Below are 16,490 nucleotides of genomic sequence, written 5' to 3'. Positions count from 1 at the left end.
AGGGTGTGGAGAGCACCCTGTTCAAGTTCGCTGATGACACCAAGACGTGGGGTAAAGTGAATACACTAGCAGGCAGGGACCGCATCCAGGCAGACCTGGACAGGTTAGAGAAGTGGGAGGACCTGAACAGGATGTGGTTCAACAAGGACAAGTGCAGAGTGCTGCACCTGGGGAGAGGGAACCAGCATTATGGTTGTAGGTTAGGGGCTGCCCCTCTCGGCAGCACATAGGCAGAGAGAGATCTTGGAGTCATGATTGACTCAAGGATGAATATGAGTCGCCAATGCGATGAAGCAATAGGCAGACCCAACCACACCCTGTCATGTATCAACAGGGGCATCACTAACAGGTCCAGAGAGGTCTTGCTCCCCCTCTATGAGGCACTGGTCAGGCCGCAGCTGGAGCACTGTGTCCAGTTCTGGGCACCACTCTTCAAGAGGGACATAGAGAACCTGGAGGGGGTCCAGAGGAGGCCACTCGTATGGTTGGGGGCCTCCGTGGCCAGCCCTATGAGAAGAGGCTGAGGGACCTGAATCTCTTCAGTCTCCACAAGAGGAGACTGAGGGGGGATCTTGTGGCTGCCTACAACCTTATCAGGGACCAGCAGCAGGGACTTGGGGAAAGTCTGTTCACCAGGGGCCCCCTTGGAGTCACCAGGAACAATGGCCACAAGCTGAGGGAAGATAGGTTTAGGTTAGATATTAGGAAGAACTACTTCACTGTAAGGGTGACCAGAGCCTGGAATAGGCTCCCCAGAGAGGTGGTGCTCTCATCTTCCCTGGAAATCTTCAAGAGGAGACTGGATAGGCACCTGGCTGTGGTCTTATGACCCCTCCCACCACCAGTGCTCCTTCCTACCCATGGCGGGGGGTCAGACTAGATGATCTGTCTAGGTCCCTTCTGACTCATTGATTCTATGATACAGAGGAAGGGGGCATGGCCCAGCCCCAACCTAGCTGTGTAGTTGGGGGGGGACATAGTGAGACCCAGCTCTAATCTGACTCATGGGATTTTGGAATTTGGCATTAATTGCCACTGCCCCCCGCCACCAAATTTCCTGACCTGTGAGGAGCCCTACAGGCCAGATGCCATGGCTCTGTTGGCTGTATTTAGCCTGTAGGCTAGAGGTTGGGCACCCCTCAGCTAGATCATAGAATCATAGAAAATGAGCATTGCAAGGGACCACAGGAGATCATCTAGTCCAACCCTCCGTTCAAAGCAGACCCATCCCCAAACAGATCATCTCAGCCAAGTCTTTGTCTACCTGCATCTTTAAAACCTCCAAGGATGGAGATTCCACAACCTCTCTGGGTGACCTGTTCCAGTGCTTTACTACCCTCCTCATGAGAAAGTTTTTCCTGTTCAGTAACCTAAACTCCCCTTGCTGCAACTTGAGACCATTGCTTCTTGTTCTGTCATCTGCCATCACTGGGAACAATCTAGCTCATAGGTGCTAGATTGAGGGGGGGTAGGGGGGTGCAGGGGGGCGTATACCCCACCTGACAGGGCCATCCGATGCTGCCAGTGGCTTTTCTGGGTGCTCACCAGCCCTGTCCCTGCTGCTGAATCTGGCTTCTGCCGGTGCCTCCCCCAGACTCAGGAGGTACCAGTTGCCCATGGTCTAGCTCCATCCTCTTTGGAACCATGGTTCAGGTGGTTGAAAGCTTCTATTAAATCCCACCCCCCAGTCTTCTCTTCTGCAAACTAAATAAGCCCAATTCCCTCAGCCTCTCCTCAGAAGTCACGTGCCTCAGCCTCCTAGCCATTTTCATTGCCTTCTGCTGGACCCTCTCCAAATTGTCTTACATCCTTTCTGTAGTGGCGGGAGGGGGGGTACAAAACTAGACACAGTACTCCAGACGTGGCCTCACTAGTGCTGAATAGAGGGGAATTATCACTTCCTGCTATCTGCTGGCTATGCTTCTACTAATGCAGCCCAGTATGCCATTAGGTTTCTTGGCAACAAGGGCACACTGTTGGCTCATATTCAGCTCATTCGCTGTAACCCCTAGGTCCTTCTCTGCAGAGCTGCTGTTTATCCAGTCGTTCCCCCAGTCTGTACCAGTGCCTGGGATTGTTCCATCCTAAGTGCAGGAGTTTGCAGTTGTCTTTATTGAAGCTAATGAGATTTCTTTTGGTCCAGTCCTCCAATTTGTCGAGGTCTCTATGAATCCTAGCCCTAGGATTCAGAGCCCTCTCTGAATCCTAGTCCAGTCCTCCAGCATCTACTATTCCTCCCAGCAATACAGGGGTAAGGGGAGGGAAACACTGCCAAAGAATATCTTGGCACAGCAGCATTTGTAAGAAGGACAGCATGTGATGTCTGGGCATGCCAGTCTGTATTTGGGTAGTGGTGCTATACTGTAAAAACCCAGTAAATCTAAAGGCTATTGGCCCCAAGCCCCCAAAACCCAACCAATCAGCTTAGCATGTCCAGGGACACAGCAAAGAGCTTAACTCAGATACGGCCCATTACACTTGGTAGCACCAAGGACATTTTCACTTAGGCACATCTATATATCGTTAGCACCATCTTACAGATGAAACCCTTATGCTCCATAATAATGTATTTGCTGAAACTCTCTTCAAATCTGCAATACCAGTAGCTTTAAGGATATTACAAGAGAAATTACTGAGCTACCAGTAAACCTAAGACCTAAAAAGTGACCTGGCCAGGGCACCTGAGCATGAAAGACCATATATAGCAACCTCTGATTCTGCATAGAAAGAAGGATTTTTGTGTATGATATCTTTTATTGGACCAAATGCATGGTTGGGAGAGATTAAGATGAGTTTTTGGGTACAGGAAGGGTGCCTTGTACCTGAAAGTTGTCTAAATCATGAACCATGTAGATAGTCCAATAAAAGATAGCACGCACAAAAATCATTGCCTCTCATATATGTCCTGGATCATCACAGCTACAACATCTCTCTAGAACAGGGGTGGGCAAAATACAGCCTATGGGCTGGATCCAGCCCACCAGCAGGTTTGATCCGGCCTGCCTGTGAACAGCTGCCAACTCGCTGGATCTGGCCCATGGGCAGCTGGTAGCTCCAGCTGTTGGCTCCAGCCACTGCATGGTGCCAGGTAGACTGGCAGGACTGCTTCTGCCCAGCAGCATCAGCCCTTGATGCAATGGAATCAGCTGTGGACTTGGGTGAGGCTTCCACTGCCGCGGGTGGGAAGTGGCATCAGCTGTGGACACCGCCAGTAGGTTCAGGAGCCCTGATACAGACCAGTGGAGTGGAAGCTCCCACCTGAAGCCGCAACCCAGAACCTCCTGGCAGCATCAGCTATAGATTCAGGCAGGAGCTGCTGTCACGTCCGGTGGGTGTCAGTGTCAGTGTCAGCTGTGACAGCACCAGCAGGTTCTGTGTTGGGGTTCTGGAACCTGTAGGCTGCACCCACAGCTTATGCCACCATGTGCCCACTGCTGCAGAAGTCCCCATCTAGGTCCACAGCTGAGCTTTGGGGCTCCTGGTGAACTACAGGTCTAGCTGGGTTCTGGAGGGTGGGATGGGGAGAGACAGAGAAGAAAGAGAAGAAGAAGAGAAGAGAGAAAGACAGATAGAGACAGACAAAGAGAGAAGAGAAGACAGAGAAAGAGACAGAGATGAGACAGGATGAAACAGGAGAGAGATGAGACAAGAAGAGAAGAGAGTGAGAGAGAGATGGATATGGCCCTCAACAGGTCCCCAAAACTCATTAAGTGGCTCTCCAGCCAAAATAATTACCCATCCACTCTGCTCTAGAGAAAGCCATCTTTCTAAGCTATCTTCTTGGTTTTAGTTCTTGCACTTACAGAAAACCATGTAACTTAGATCAATTACATCTCAGGCTTTTTCAACGTTTGTACTAAGAGAGACTTGTTCCAAATCAAATAGAAAGTCTGTGGCAGAACCAGGAATCAAACACAAATTTTCTGAGTACCACTGGAGTGTCCTTATTGCAAGTAATTCTTCCTCAGGTGAATTAGTTGGTTCAAAATCCAGCACCAGTCTGAAACCCCCAAGGTACTAGGGGATCTGGATTCAGTGTTCATTTGCAGCCAGTTATAGCTGCAAACACTGAGACACATGTGGGTCTGGAGTTTTGGTTTGTCCCCATCTCTTTCAAGCAGGCAAAGTCTCCTACCCAAGATTAGAAATAAATCAGGAGGGGCAAATATCACTACAGCAGTCAGTTCTTTGTGTCATAACTAGAAAAAGTGCAGCTAAGAAGACTGAGGTGGGGTTTTAATCACAACCTTCAAACATGAAGGGTATTATAAAGAAGGATGGGGATAAACTATTTTCTGAGACTGCAGGGACTAGGACAAGAAATAATGGCCTTAAACTGCAACAAGGGAAATTTAGGTTGGATACTAGAAAAAACTTTCTCAATATGAGGGTGGTGAAACATTGGAATAAGCTACCTAGAGAGGTTGTGGAGTCTCCATCCTCTGAAGCTTTTAAGAGGTTAGATAAACATTTGGCTGGCATTGTTTAGACAGGGATGATCCTGCCTTGAGAGGTGGTTGGACTAGATGATCTCCTGAGGTCCTTTCCAGCCCTAATTTTCTATGATTATATACTCCTGTGACACCTTAATTTCCTGAGGGTGGTGAAACATTGGAATAAGCTACCTAGAGAGGTTGTGGAGTCTCCATCCTCTGAAGCTTTTAAGAGGTTAGATAAACATTTGGCTGGCATTGTTTAGACAGGGATGATCCTGCCTTGAGAGGTGGTTGGACTAGATGATCTCCTGAGGTCCTTTCCAGGCCTATTTTTCTATGATTATATACTCCTGTGACACCTTAATTTCCAGAGGGTAGGTGCAAGGTTGTATTAAGGCACAGATATCAAACATGCAGCCTGTAGGCTGGATGCATCCTTTGGATCTGTATGATCCAACCCATGGATCACTGGACCACCCCGTACACCAGCCCCTGCCCCAGATGCTGCATCAAATACCTCATTTTGGACACCCAAAAACTAAAGCACTCCAGCTCACTAGTCATTTCTGAAAAATTGAGGCCAGTTATTCCCCCTTATTTACAGGCCCTCTTTTACAATCAGGCTTTGAAATTCCTTTCTCCCTAGCTAAAAAAACCCAAAACACCTCAAATCAAAGCCACCTCTGGCAAAACTCTACTAAGGAGCTAACACACAGATAGATGTTATTTGGAATTAAAGTCATCTTCTGTTTGTGTGTTGCTCTGAAAAAAACTGTGAGGTCATAAAGAGATCACAAGTTCAGGGAATACACTGAAGAAGCAGATGAGATGTTAAGCCACCTTGATATCTTACCCATGTAAATAATTAGGGAAAAGATGAGCAAAATATAAAATATCAAAGCAGAATTACTTAATAGACAAAAAGGTTATTTAAAGTTTCTAATGAGCCAATAAGAAAGCTCTTTGATTGTCTAGACTTAATAAGGCCATAACTCACGCTACATTTTATGCAGTTTATATGCTAAATGAACACTTAGCATATCTCTCTGCAATGAAAGCAATACATCTGTAGAGGCAGCTACATGAGATACTGAAGGCAAGATCAACGTGCGAACATCCCAAAGTTGCAAATGTGTTTAGGCACTTAAATTAATCTTGATCTGAACAAATAAGGGAAGTTTCAGGAAACCTAATTAGATATCCATGGTGTTTTAAACTCTAGCAGAAAATGCAGAAAAATGTCGATTGCTTTTTAAAGTACTACAGCTATCTTGTTAAATGCTAATTGATAACGCTCATTTGCCTTATTAGTCTAAATGAGTGTTATTTAAAATACTGTAGCATAAATAGTATGAATGGCTCTGCAATTTAGCAGTCCATGAGGTCAAAAAATAGCTTCATGTAAGTAAATCCTGCAGACAGACCAGCTGCTGACATGCCTGGATCCTGACATTGACCCCAGCCTGTGACTCCATGTCAGATAACCTCACATTTTTCTTACATCATGACCTCCAACTTTCACTCAGTTGCAACCAATCCTCAAAGGCATCTTAGAAACCTATTTTTCCCTCATGAAACAAAGGATTCTGGGAGACATCTGTGCAGAAATCAACTGCCAGAAGTTGGGTAGAGAGGTTTTAGTGAATGACTGATGCACAGAACCATGTAGGTTTGTAATCTTTCCTCCTTAGACCATGGCTGGTGATGTCTTGTAACTGTCTGGAAAACTTATACTTTATTTCATTTCTCCAGCTTACATTTACTTATAGGTGTGCTTTGAAGTGGGCAAGGAGAGTGGAGAAACAGGCTGGTGGGGGCTCTTTCAAATGAATATTCATTTTGAATAATTACACTAGAATCAGTAGAAGACGCTATTGAGGGCAGTGCTACTGAAGTTGCGCTGGACCAGGTCCTTTGTGGTTTTCACCTTCAAAACACTGATTAGTCCCCAAGAAGTGGATAAGTACTATCATTATTACCCTTGCTTTACAAAGGGAACCTGGAACAAGGAGCTGATAGGACTTGTCCAAGGCTCTAGAAAGTGAGTGATAGATATGAGATTAGATTTTAGGAGATCCTAAGCTCTCAGCTTTTAGCCTCGCATTTGCCTTTTGTCCAAGAGTGTAACAAATACTAATTAGCAGGAAAACAGTTTAAAACAAGCAAAACAGTCAAAAACAAAAGTTATTTGTGAACTATAACAGTGTTCCCTCTTTTCATGCAGCTCCAAGACACTGTTAAGGATGATTGCAACCAATGCTTCCTTTAATATCTATTTTGATTCTTTAGCATCACTCTATCTGCAAATTCAATGAAAATTTAAATGAAGTCCCAGTAATCATTCCAATATCCACCAAATGCACAATGCCTCTATGTTCCAAAGCAAGCCTCCCAGAAGCAAGTGTGCCAAACCTGCACAGTGTAACCTGGGGATGCATGGCAAGCAATGCATCAACCCCAAGCACCAATTCAGTGAGGGTGCCAGAATGAAAACTCACACTGCTTGCTGCCACTGCAGAAGTCCGTATTTGGGGAGCTTGTGCTGTGGCAACAGCAGCCAAAACCACAATTGCAGATGCCCCTGTGCCAGCAGGAGACCACCTGCTTCCCTCCCAACCATGCTGCCCAGATTACCAACATTTCACCATAAGTTACACCTCTGCCTGCTCCCAAAGGCAGCTTCATGACAGCTTAAGTTGACCGTATACACCCAGTCCTTTAAGTGCACAGGCACAGAGCATTCTGGAACAACAAGCCAATGTTTTTATGAAACTTGAGGGATAGGGGTTATTAAGGAAATAGAATGGAAGATAAAAGCAATGGTTTTCCTTGGATGGTTGGTGTAGTGACAGAAGTTATACTTTATAGATACTCCCTAGTAGGAGGCTGAGGGAGTTGGGATTTGGGAAATGATCCCTTAGTGATAGAGCCTCTAGCTAGTCACTTAGTGAGATACAGACAAAGGGTCTGCAGACATCGTGTAGTGCTCCACAAATTAAAGTGTGTTGTTCGTCTCATTCACCTTTGCCTGTATTTACTGATCCCAGTGATCACTATAGTTGGAAAGTCCTGGTTTATATACCAACACTATACAAGGCAGCTATCCTGCCAAAAGGTCATAAACTGAAATACAAAATGCTGACATTGCAGAGAATTTTCCACAGATGACAATTACTCTTGTGTAGTGTTTGCCGAATTTTCTGAAGGTGGGGCAACTGGAGTGAAGACAAAAATGAAGAGCAATAAAAAGTATGGAGAAGCTGACACTGTAGGGAAGGTTTAAGAACCTAAGGATGCCTCCCTGGGCTAAGAGACTGTCAAGGTGAGCATCTGACCATGACTGCACATGCTTGGACAGCCTAGGCATCTGATAGGAGAGGTGATAATGGGGCTAGAGTTGTGGCAAAATTCAGAAGAAAAAAAAGTTAGGTTGAAGATTAGGAGGCATTTTCTGACAGTAGAATCTGGAAGATGGCAGAATTAAAAGACATGGTGGAGTCTCAGTTGCTAGACCCAGTTAAAAATTAGACTGGGAAATGCACTCGAGAACACTGAGGAAAATCATTTGCTGCCCCCCAGATCTGGATGAGTATGAATGACTTACTAGGTCTTTTCCAAATCTATGGCTCCATCGAAAGTCCACTGAAGTAGATAGGAATCTTCCATTGGTTTTAATGGGCTTTGGATCAATCCCAGAGTTTCTAACAAACTCCATTTGATCCAGACTGCTTGGTGGGGGAGCTGGGGTAATGGGAAGGGGAAGCACAGAGGTCAGCTGGTCTAAATTACACTGTGAAAATGCCCCTGAGTGGAATTAGTCCCCATGTCCGCGTTACCTACCTCATCTCCAATGAGGAATTCATCATCTACTGTAAAGGTGATAGGGTCATTGGGGCTGAGCCACCACACTGGCCGGAAGATAGGATACCCCATGGATAGCCACTCCTCGCCGTATTTTAAAATGAGTGGGACAACAAACTCTTGATGCCTCTGTATGTACTGTCTAGTGAGATTCAGCACCTGGGAAGAAGAATTCAACAAGTTATCTCACTAAATAAATGGCACAGAGAACATAAAAACAAGACTTTTCACTCCCAGAGGGAAAACAAGGTAATGCAAAAAAGCATGGACAATAAATCCTAGCAAAAAAATGATCAGTGAACCACCAGACAAGCAAGTTCAAACAGCTGTAGCAGATTGATGTGGTGCGAGCTCCCTGCATCTCAGCTGCTACTACTGTGGCATGGGTGTGGGATCCTTGTACCCTCCTGCTCTGGGCTCCTTTACTCAAAAAGCAAAATTGTAGCTCTCTAGGGCTAGCACTGAGTTGGAGAGAGCCCAGGGGTGTCAACTAGCTCCCTCACACCCATCCCCAATGGCCTCCCTGATGAGGACTTGGGACTCTTCTCCCTACACTGATAGTGGGAATCAAAAGGGGGTGTGATTGTGCCTCTTCACCCCCACTGGATCCACCCTTGACTACTGACATAGAGGGTGTGATTTAACTCCTAAGCCTTTCAGCTTGAATTTTACTAGACTTATCGTCCTAAAATTGAATCCTCAGGGATCACCATCAGAACAAATGGCATGTATGGATGAGCCAGCCTTACTGATTCTCTTCCTGGCACCAGCTATTTGATGCTAAAACCAAATCATAAAGAAAAAAATAAGTTCCCTATGTTGTTGCAGTGGTGATAATATATGGAGGGGAGAGAAGTACTTATGCAGAAACATGTGCTTCTTTGGCTGCCTTTTCTGGCTGATTTTCCAGCAGGCTTTAAGTACAGTCCTCACTATGGAAAAGTCAGTGCCACAGAGGTGATGCATCTGCTAAACTGAAAAGGCTGGGAATTACATTTCCCCCAGCTACATGTTTGCTGAGAGAGAGAGATGGTGCATATCACCACTCCCTGTCAGCATGCATGACTAAGTAGCAAGACTTCATGAATACTGGTGCTGACATCTCTGTGTCCATGGTACACAACTTGCTTTCATCAGACCTGAATGGATGAATGCTTTGTTCTCTTCCTGCTTTGCTGAAATTGAGATCTGGATGGGAGAGAGCTGTCATAAGTTCAAAAGAAGACCATGGAGTCTACAGGTTAGAAGAAGGATGCCACAGACATATCCCCACGAGCATGCACATGTGGTTTGCAACACTTCAAAGCTGTTTGAGGTACTGCAAACTACATACCACACACATGCACCCATGTGCCATGCTGCTAATTTACAGCATAGTGTGGGGAGGTTTATACCAGGAGATCCCAGTGTCAAAAAAAACTACTGCTAAAAAACACAGCATGTGTGCGCCTCCAGAAACCACAGCCTGGCCAATCACAACCATTCTCCAGCTGATGGCCAGGCTCTGAGTGGCTGGCTCGGTGCTGCTGCTGCCCCAGAGGTGCCCAGAACTTTGGGTAAGGCTGCTGGGGCCAGCACAGGTGCTAGGCTCAGCCTTCCCTACCCCATCTGGGTACCTTTGCTGTGTGCCAGAGTGCACATGCAGGGGTGTGCCTGGGGACAAATAGCAGTGGCACAGATATGTGCCACTGCTATTTGTCCTGTGGGAATTGGGGGCCCCTGCATGTATGCTTGTAAAGATGTACCCTAGGAGCCCAGTATATGTGATTCCAGCTCCTACTTCTCAGAGGCCTTGCTACTCTTTGCCTGGCAAAAAATTAGATGGTGATTTTGGTTTCCTGATCACTCCTGAATCTCAGATGACACTAATGGCCCAAATGAGATTTTTCAACTACTTCAGGACAAGGATTACTTTCAGTTATGGGTCTTGGTAAGGTCAACCACATCTTTTGGACTTCTAGGGGGGAGAAGTGCAATGTATTCTATCTAGATTGGCTTGATGACCCTCCCAAGTTACAGGTAGGACAAAAGGCAGCTTTTGCCCGGTTGTTGGGCAAACTTAACCACAAAGACCATACTGCACCATTTCCGCAGGAAGTGACTTGACTTTCTTGGAGATCAGTTGAAAAGCTTGAGCTAACAGACCCTAAATTTAAACCCGCAAGGCAAAACAGTTCATACTGGAGAGCCCTTTATCCTGGAATTTATTTCCTCCGTTACTTTGACAGAACTTGAGCCTAAAATTGCTGAACATTACTGAAGAAACAAATCGTGCACATTAGGAACCTATTGATTTGGAAACCCAATTTTGGGCACCCAAATACAGACTATTTCTGGCTTAAACAAGCTGAGGCGCAGAAATTATCTGCAAAAAGGGGATGGGTAATACCTGTTTCACAGTGCTATTATTGGGACTAACATTGACAAAGACCTTCAGATTCTTGTATAAGAGTCTCTAGAGAGCACATTATCTGGATTCTGTGGTGCCAGGGGACACTTGATGATATGGTACATAGAGAGTACATACCCAGTCATCACAGCAGACCCATGGCGGAGTGCTGAAGGACATCACAGGAAGGAAGGTCACAATCTGCAACCACCGAATATAGAGTTCTTCATCTGTCAGGAACTCGTTGGCAAGGGTCCCTCCTGAGCAGAATGGATTCCATTAGTAGAAAGGCAAAGTAAAAATGAACGTAGCAATTCATAATGAGATACTAGAATCTGTGTTGCAATATGGAGTCAGGCTGTAAGCCCAAGAGCTTAGAGGTCCAGGGTTTAGCCACAGTACAGACAGCGCCAGAGCAAGTTTCCTTCACAGAGTCTTGTAGCACACATTGCCACATGTTCTGGTGAGTAGCAAAGTACTGGAATCCTCAGATTCATTCAATCCTTGGCTTCTCTGCCAGACAGCAAACCAGGATTAAACTCATAGGCCATGAACATATTTTCACAGGGGAAAAGCCTGAAAACACTGACTTATTACACCAAGGCAAATGCCATGTTGCTTTCTCAGTTGTGAACAATTCAGGTTATAAAGGCAATGATGCAGAAATGAAACATTTTCAAACATGCCTAAATGATTTAGGATCACAGGAAAGTAGGGCCAGAAAGGACTTCATAAGGTCATCTAGTCCAGACCCCTGCTCCAATCTGACTAAACCATCCCAGCCAAATGTCTGTCCAACCTGCTCTTGAAAATACCTAAGGGTGGAGATTCCATGTCTCTAGGTACCCTGTTCAAAAGCTTGACCACCCTTATATTCAGGAAGTTCCTTCTAATTTCCAACATAACTTTTCTCTGCTGCAGCTTGAGCACATTTTTCCTAGTCCTGTCCCTTGTAACCATGGAGAAAAACCCATCTCCACCCTCTCTAAAATCACCCTTCAGGTATTTGAAGGCTGTTATCAAATCCCTCATCATTCTTTTCTTCTCCAGAATAACTAACCCTAGCTCTTCCAGCCTTTCCTCATAAGGTTTGTTTCTCAGGGTCCTAATATTTGTTGTTGCTCTGCACTGGACCCTTCTTAGTCTGTCCACATCCTTCCTGAAGTATGGGGTCCCAAACTAGACACAGTACTCCAGGTGAGGCTGCACCAGTGCTGAATAGAGTGAAAGAATCATTTCCCTTGATTTTCAAGTGACACTTCTGTTAAGACAACCTGGCAAGCTGTTGGCTTTTTTGGCACAAGACCACACTGTTGGCTCATATTTAGCTTATGGTCTACTATAACCTCCAGGTCCTCTGAAGGTACATTTATTCCCAAGATTGTATGTAATTATTTCACCCCGAGTGTTGGACTTTGCACTTGTCCTTGTTGATCCATTCTGGACCATATTACTGTTCTACAGAGTGTTTGCAACTCTATGCAACTTTGTGGCATCTGCAGATTTGCTATGTGTGCCCTCAGTCCCATTATCCAAATAATTAATGAACATGGGCTCTAAAGCCAACTGTGTTTCAGTGGAACCGAGGTTCTTAAGATGTGTTAGAAGATTTTGCCTATCAGACCCACAGTCTAATTCTGACTTTGGGAAGGCCTGTGTATTTCTTTATTACAGCAGCATTTAGACTCCCCAAAGGATAACAGATCCCCAGTGTGCTAGGTACTGTACATAAACATAGTTGGGAAAGCGCCCATGAAAAGATTGCAATCCTGACAGATTAGTGTGAGAAAGAAGGGATTATCGCTGTTTTATGGATGGCGCAGAGTATAGATATACTGCAAGGCGAGATTATAGCTGGAATTTCAAACAGGTCTGAATTCAGCATCCAACTCCCATCGAAATCCAGTGGCACCTGAACATAGGTTCCAACTCCGTGGATGCTCTGGGGCTCAAGCACCCACTGAAAAAAATAGCGGATGCTTAGTACCCATAAGACACAGCCGTGGATGCTTGCAGGCATTAAAAAAACAAAACAAAAACATGCTTTACCAGAAGAAGTAGCATGTTACTTCAACCCAGCTCTTCAGTGTCTGTAAAGATCAGGCGTTTTAGCAGGGCTTCTTGACACTTAACTAAAGCGGATCCAATGGGCTATTAGATAAAAGTGTCAACCCCCACCCCACTAAAGTGCCTAATCTCTACAGATGCTGCAGAACTGGGTTGAAGTAATACACTGCCTGTTCTAGGCATGTGTTTGCATCTTGGTGCAGGAATATGCCAAGTTCAAAGCACCATTTTTGGGAGGTTTTTTTACATGTGCAAGCACCCACCAGCAAAAACCAAAGTTGCTACCTATGCACTTGAATGCCTCCTTGGAATATCTCAGTCTGTGTCAGACTTAGAAATATAAATCCGCATCAACAACTGATGTAAACTGGCACAACTTAATTGAAGCAAATGGAAAATTTTATCCACTGCCGGTAATTGTGTCTAAACTTGATTATTTATACAGTGGACAGTTAGAAACCTGAATGTGTGACTGAAGCATACATGAAACCAGGCATGACATTACTTATTTGGAAGCTGAGGTGTCTGGATCAAACATGGCTTGAACTATCAGAGGGTTGGGTGGCATCTGAAAGAGGGTAGGGACTAATAATTATGACTGAGAGGCTCATTAGATCCATGGGGAAAAGCTTCGACCAGAAAATGAATGGGACAGTCCTACAAGGAAGTTTAGGCACAATTGAGAACAAGTCTGGGCAAAATGAGGCAGCTAGGTTAAGAGGATGATGATGGAACAGATGGCCTCAGCTGTTGCATGGTAATGGTCTCTGTGCCTGTTTGAGGCCTAAATTTCCCCAGTTTCTCTCTCACTGGGCTCATCTACATGAGATATTAACTGCACAGTAGCTGAATAACACTGCACAGTAGCATGTCACAGCACGGACAGTGCTAATATGCTACTGTGCAGTATTATTAGGCTACTGCACAGTAGCATCACTAAAAAAGTGACCACTGGCACTTTTGCACCATAACTCTGGTTACTGCGCATTTATTTAGTACTGGATTATACAAGTACTAAATAAATGTGCAGTAACTACTGCAGTAGTGTCTTGTGTAGTATGTCCACTGTGGAGTAAGAATGGGCAAAAGAAGAGTTACTATTAAAACAGCTGAGGCCTCATAAGACAGTGCCTCCTGGATGGGTTTACATGAAATTACCATGTTATTCCAATTATAAATCTACCTTTTTCCCCCTTAATAAGAGTCACAGGAATCTCAATCAACAAATATGGAGTCAGTCTAAAAACCAGAACAGTATATATTATCGTTCAGAGCAGATGGGTGCCATGCAGGGTCATCTGCACCATTGTGGTGGTAGGGTGGCCCCATGTCAAGTTGAGGTTGCAAGACTCCTGGCTCTACTGCAGGGAGCAGGGAAGCTGAAAAGCCTTGGGTCCTTAGCTCTGAGGCCATCCATGTGGCAGGTCACCACTGGAGCCACAGAGATAAGAAACATCCCGTAAGGTGAAGAAAGCCTTGCAGAGGTCTGATGGACTCCTACCTGTGTGTCATAGGAAGTTGGTCAAAACCAAGGGTGACACATTTTGGAAAATTCCCGCAGAACTACCCACTGGCTCCTTCCCCACATCCCTTAAAGTATCAGGAAAAGATGGATTATGAGCTCCTAAAGCCAGGATCTAAGGTTTGGGGGCCATATGTCATTGAGGTTTAAATCCAGCACTGCAATTCAAATTTGGCCTTTTCTCTGTTTAAACCTATGAATGGTTTCCATTTACCTAAGACTGTGTCTTGATATGTACTGACATAGAATTGCAGCCTGAAGACAATATGGTGAACCTGGGGCAAAAAAGAGGATGGATTTTTTTTTTTTGCTAGTACTTTTAATGGGTCATTTCCTCGGTTATTTGATTCTCTTTGTGGATTTTGTAAGGAAGATAATAGCGCACAGACTTTATCTGTAATTATTAGCTTATGTTTAGCAAAAAAGCTGCTTTTTCTAAAACTGAACCTGAAATTATGTGGGATTAATATATGTAGCTGGAACAATATGGTGTAGGTCTGCAAGTGAGACTGCAGAAATAGCTTTGGGAACCAGTTTTGTATGTATTTAATTATTCTTTCCTTTAACATTTGTTCTAAAGCCTAGAGGTCAGATTGCAGTTGCCTGAGCCACTTTCTTCCCCAGCTCTAAAATATATAAGTACAAAATTTGGTATTTTCCAGTCATACAGTACCTGGAGCATGACTGATTTAATGGATTCTGACTTGATGGATTTAAATAAAAACCATTGCTCCCAAATTTGCGATTTTGGTTCCAATTTTTTCAGAGTTTTAGGATGGGGAGTACCTGGTCCCCCTGCCTAAATACATTACACTTTTGGTACCATTTTCCTAAAAGATTTTCCTGTATGTTTCACATACAAGATCCAGATGGCTATTGCACTCTAGATGTCAAGAAATTCCAAGTCTCCTCTGTATTCAAAAGCCAAAACTCTTCAGTCCAGCTGACTTTATTATTAAGTTACGTGTATCAAATGTCAACCTTTTGAACTCAAGAACCTTAGTCACAGGTCTACTTTATTTCTTTCCATGTGTACATCCTTTTAAATCATGACAACTCATGATTGCTGAGTTCTTGGTCATTGTCTAGAAGCAGGTCATTTATAATGTCCTCACTACTGTCCAAAACAAAGTTTAAGATAGTATAATCTCTTACTCATTTGGTGATTTTTAGTTAAGAAATCTGTTCAGTCATTGTATCTGGGCTTATCTGTGCTATACCATCTTGCTTGCCACTAGACAACTTTGAGGTAAAAAGACTGCTCTTTCATCCAAGCCAAATTTGGACAAAATGAACTATTTAAACCAGGAGATTTCGCAACACCTTAGCTCTCCTGTGAAACATGAATTTTCAATTCCACGTAGGAGAAATTTTACAATCTTTGCATTCTCCTATGCCTGAAAAAGGGTGTGTGCACCTGAAAACTTGCAAATAATTTTTTTGTGTGTGTGCAAATATCTAGTTGGTCTAATAGAAGATATCACCTCTGCCACGAGTTCCGATTCCTTTCACCTGCAGACCAATATGGCTATAACTTGTATCCCTGATATCGTTATTGGTAGCATTTATCTCCACTCTATGGGTCTGGCTACACAGCATGTCAAAATCAATGTGTCTTATACCAGTTATATACACCACTGTAACCTACACCAGTATCCACAGTGAACAAATGGCCATTTGTACATAGGTAACTACTGAAGGCACTACACTACACTGCCTCGCCATTAGTGGCAAAGAAGCAGGCAATAGCTTATTTGCAATACATGAAAAGTCACCCCAGGACATAAATAGACACATGATGCCTGCACCAGAGTAACTTACACAGTGTAGTTTCCCCTTGATTTTTCCAGGGATAACTCGACACCAGATTCTAGTAAGCTACACTAGCGTATGACTATAAATCAAATGTCCACTTATTTTTTACACAGTGTAATGTGTTATCCATCCAGGCTATGCATCTGGGAAGTTAAATCAGAGGTGCATGTTTTCATAAGCAGCAGCTTACTTTAGTACCTGATCAAGTAAGCTGTTGCTAATGAAATATTATGCGTCTCTGATTTAGTCAGTCTTTAAGTGCAAATCTCTCCTTCCTTCTGCCCGACTTCAGACTAGCACTGTTAACTACCTCTCTCTGCTCATAGGAAGTCTCTCACAATCATAGAATCATAGAAGTCGGGTCAGAAGGGACCTTGTAGATCTTCAAGTCCGACCCCCT

The 16,490-nt window shown here is 44.3% G+C and overlaps 1 protein-coding gene across 1 annotated transcript in view; it reads right to left on the bottom strand.

Moving 5' to 3' along the window:
- The window catches only part of LOC109318183 (SITS-binding protein-like), an 87,140-nt gene that overhangs the window by 13,543 nt on the left and 57,107 nt on the right, over window positions 1–16,490 (bottom strand). The window contains exons 8-9 of the mRNA XM_019547252.1: window positions 10,825–10,946; window positions 8,277–8,456 (exon numbers count right to left, since the gene is read on the bottom strand). Of these exons, the coding sequence (XP_019402797.1) occupies window positions 8,277–8,456; window positions 10,825–10,946 (302 nt within the window). The remainder of the gene's footprint in view (window positions 1–8,276; window positions 8,457–10,824; window positions 10,947–16,490) is intronic.

The sequence above is a fragment of the Crocodylus porosus genome, unplaced genomic scaffold (assembly GCF_001723895.1).
Source record: "Crocodylus porosus isolate Cpor-Errol unplaced genomic scaffold, CroPor_comp1, whole genome shotgun sequence".
NCBI lineage: Eukaryota > Metazoa > Chordata > Crocodylia > Crocodylidae > Crocodylus > Crocodylus porosus.
The sequence above is the reverse complement of the archived record's forward strand: the minus strand, read 5'-3'. Positions and strand labels throughout refer to the sequence as shown.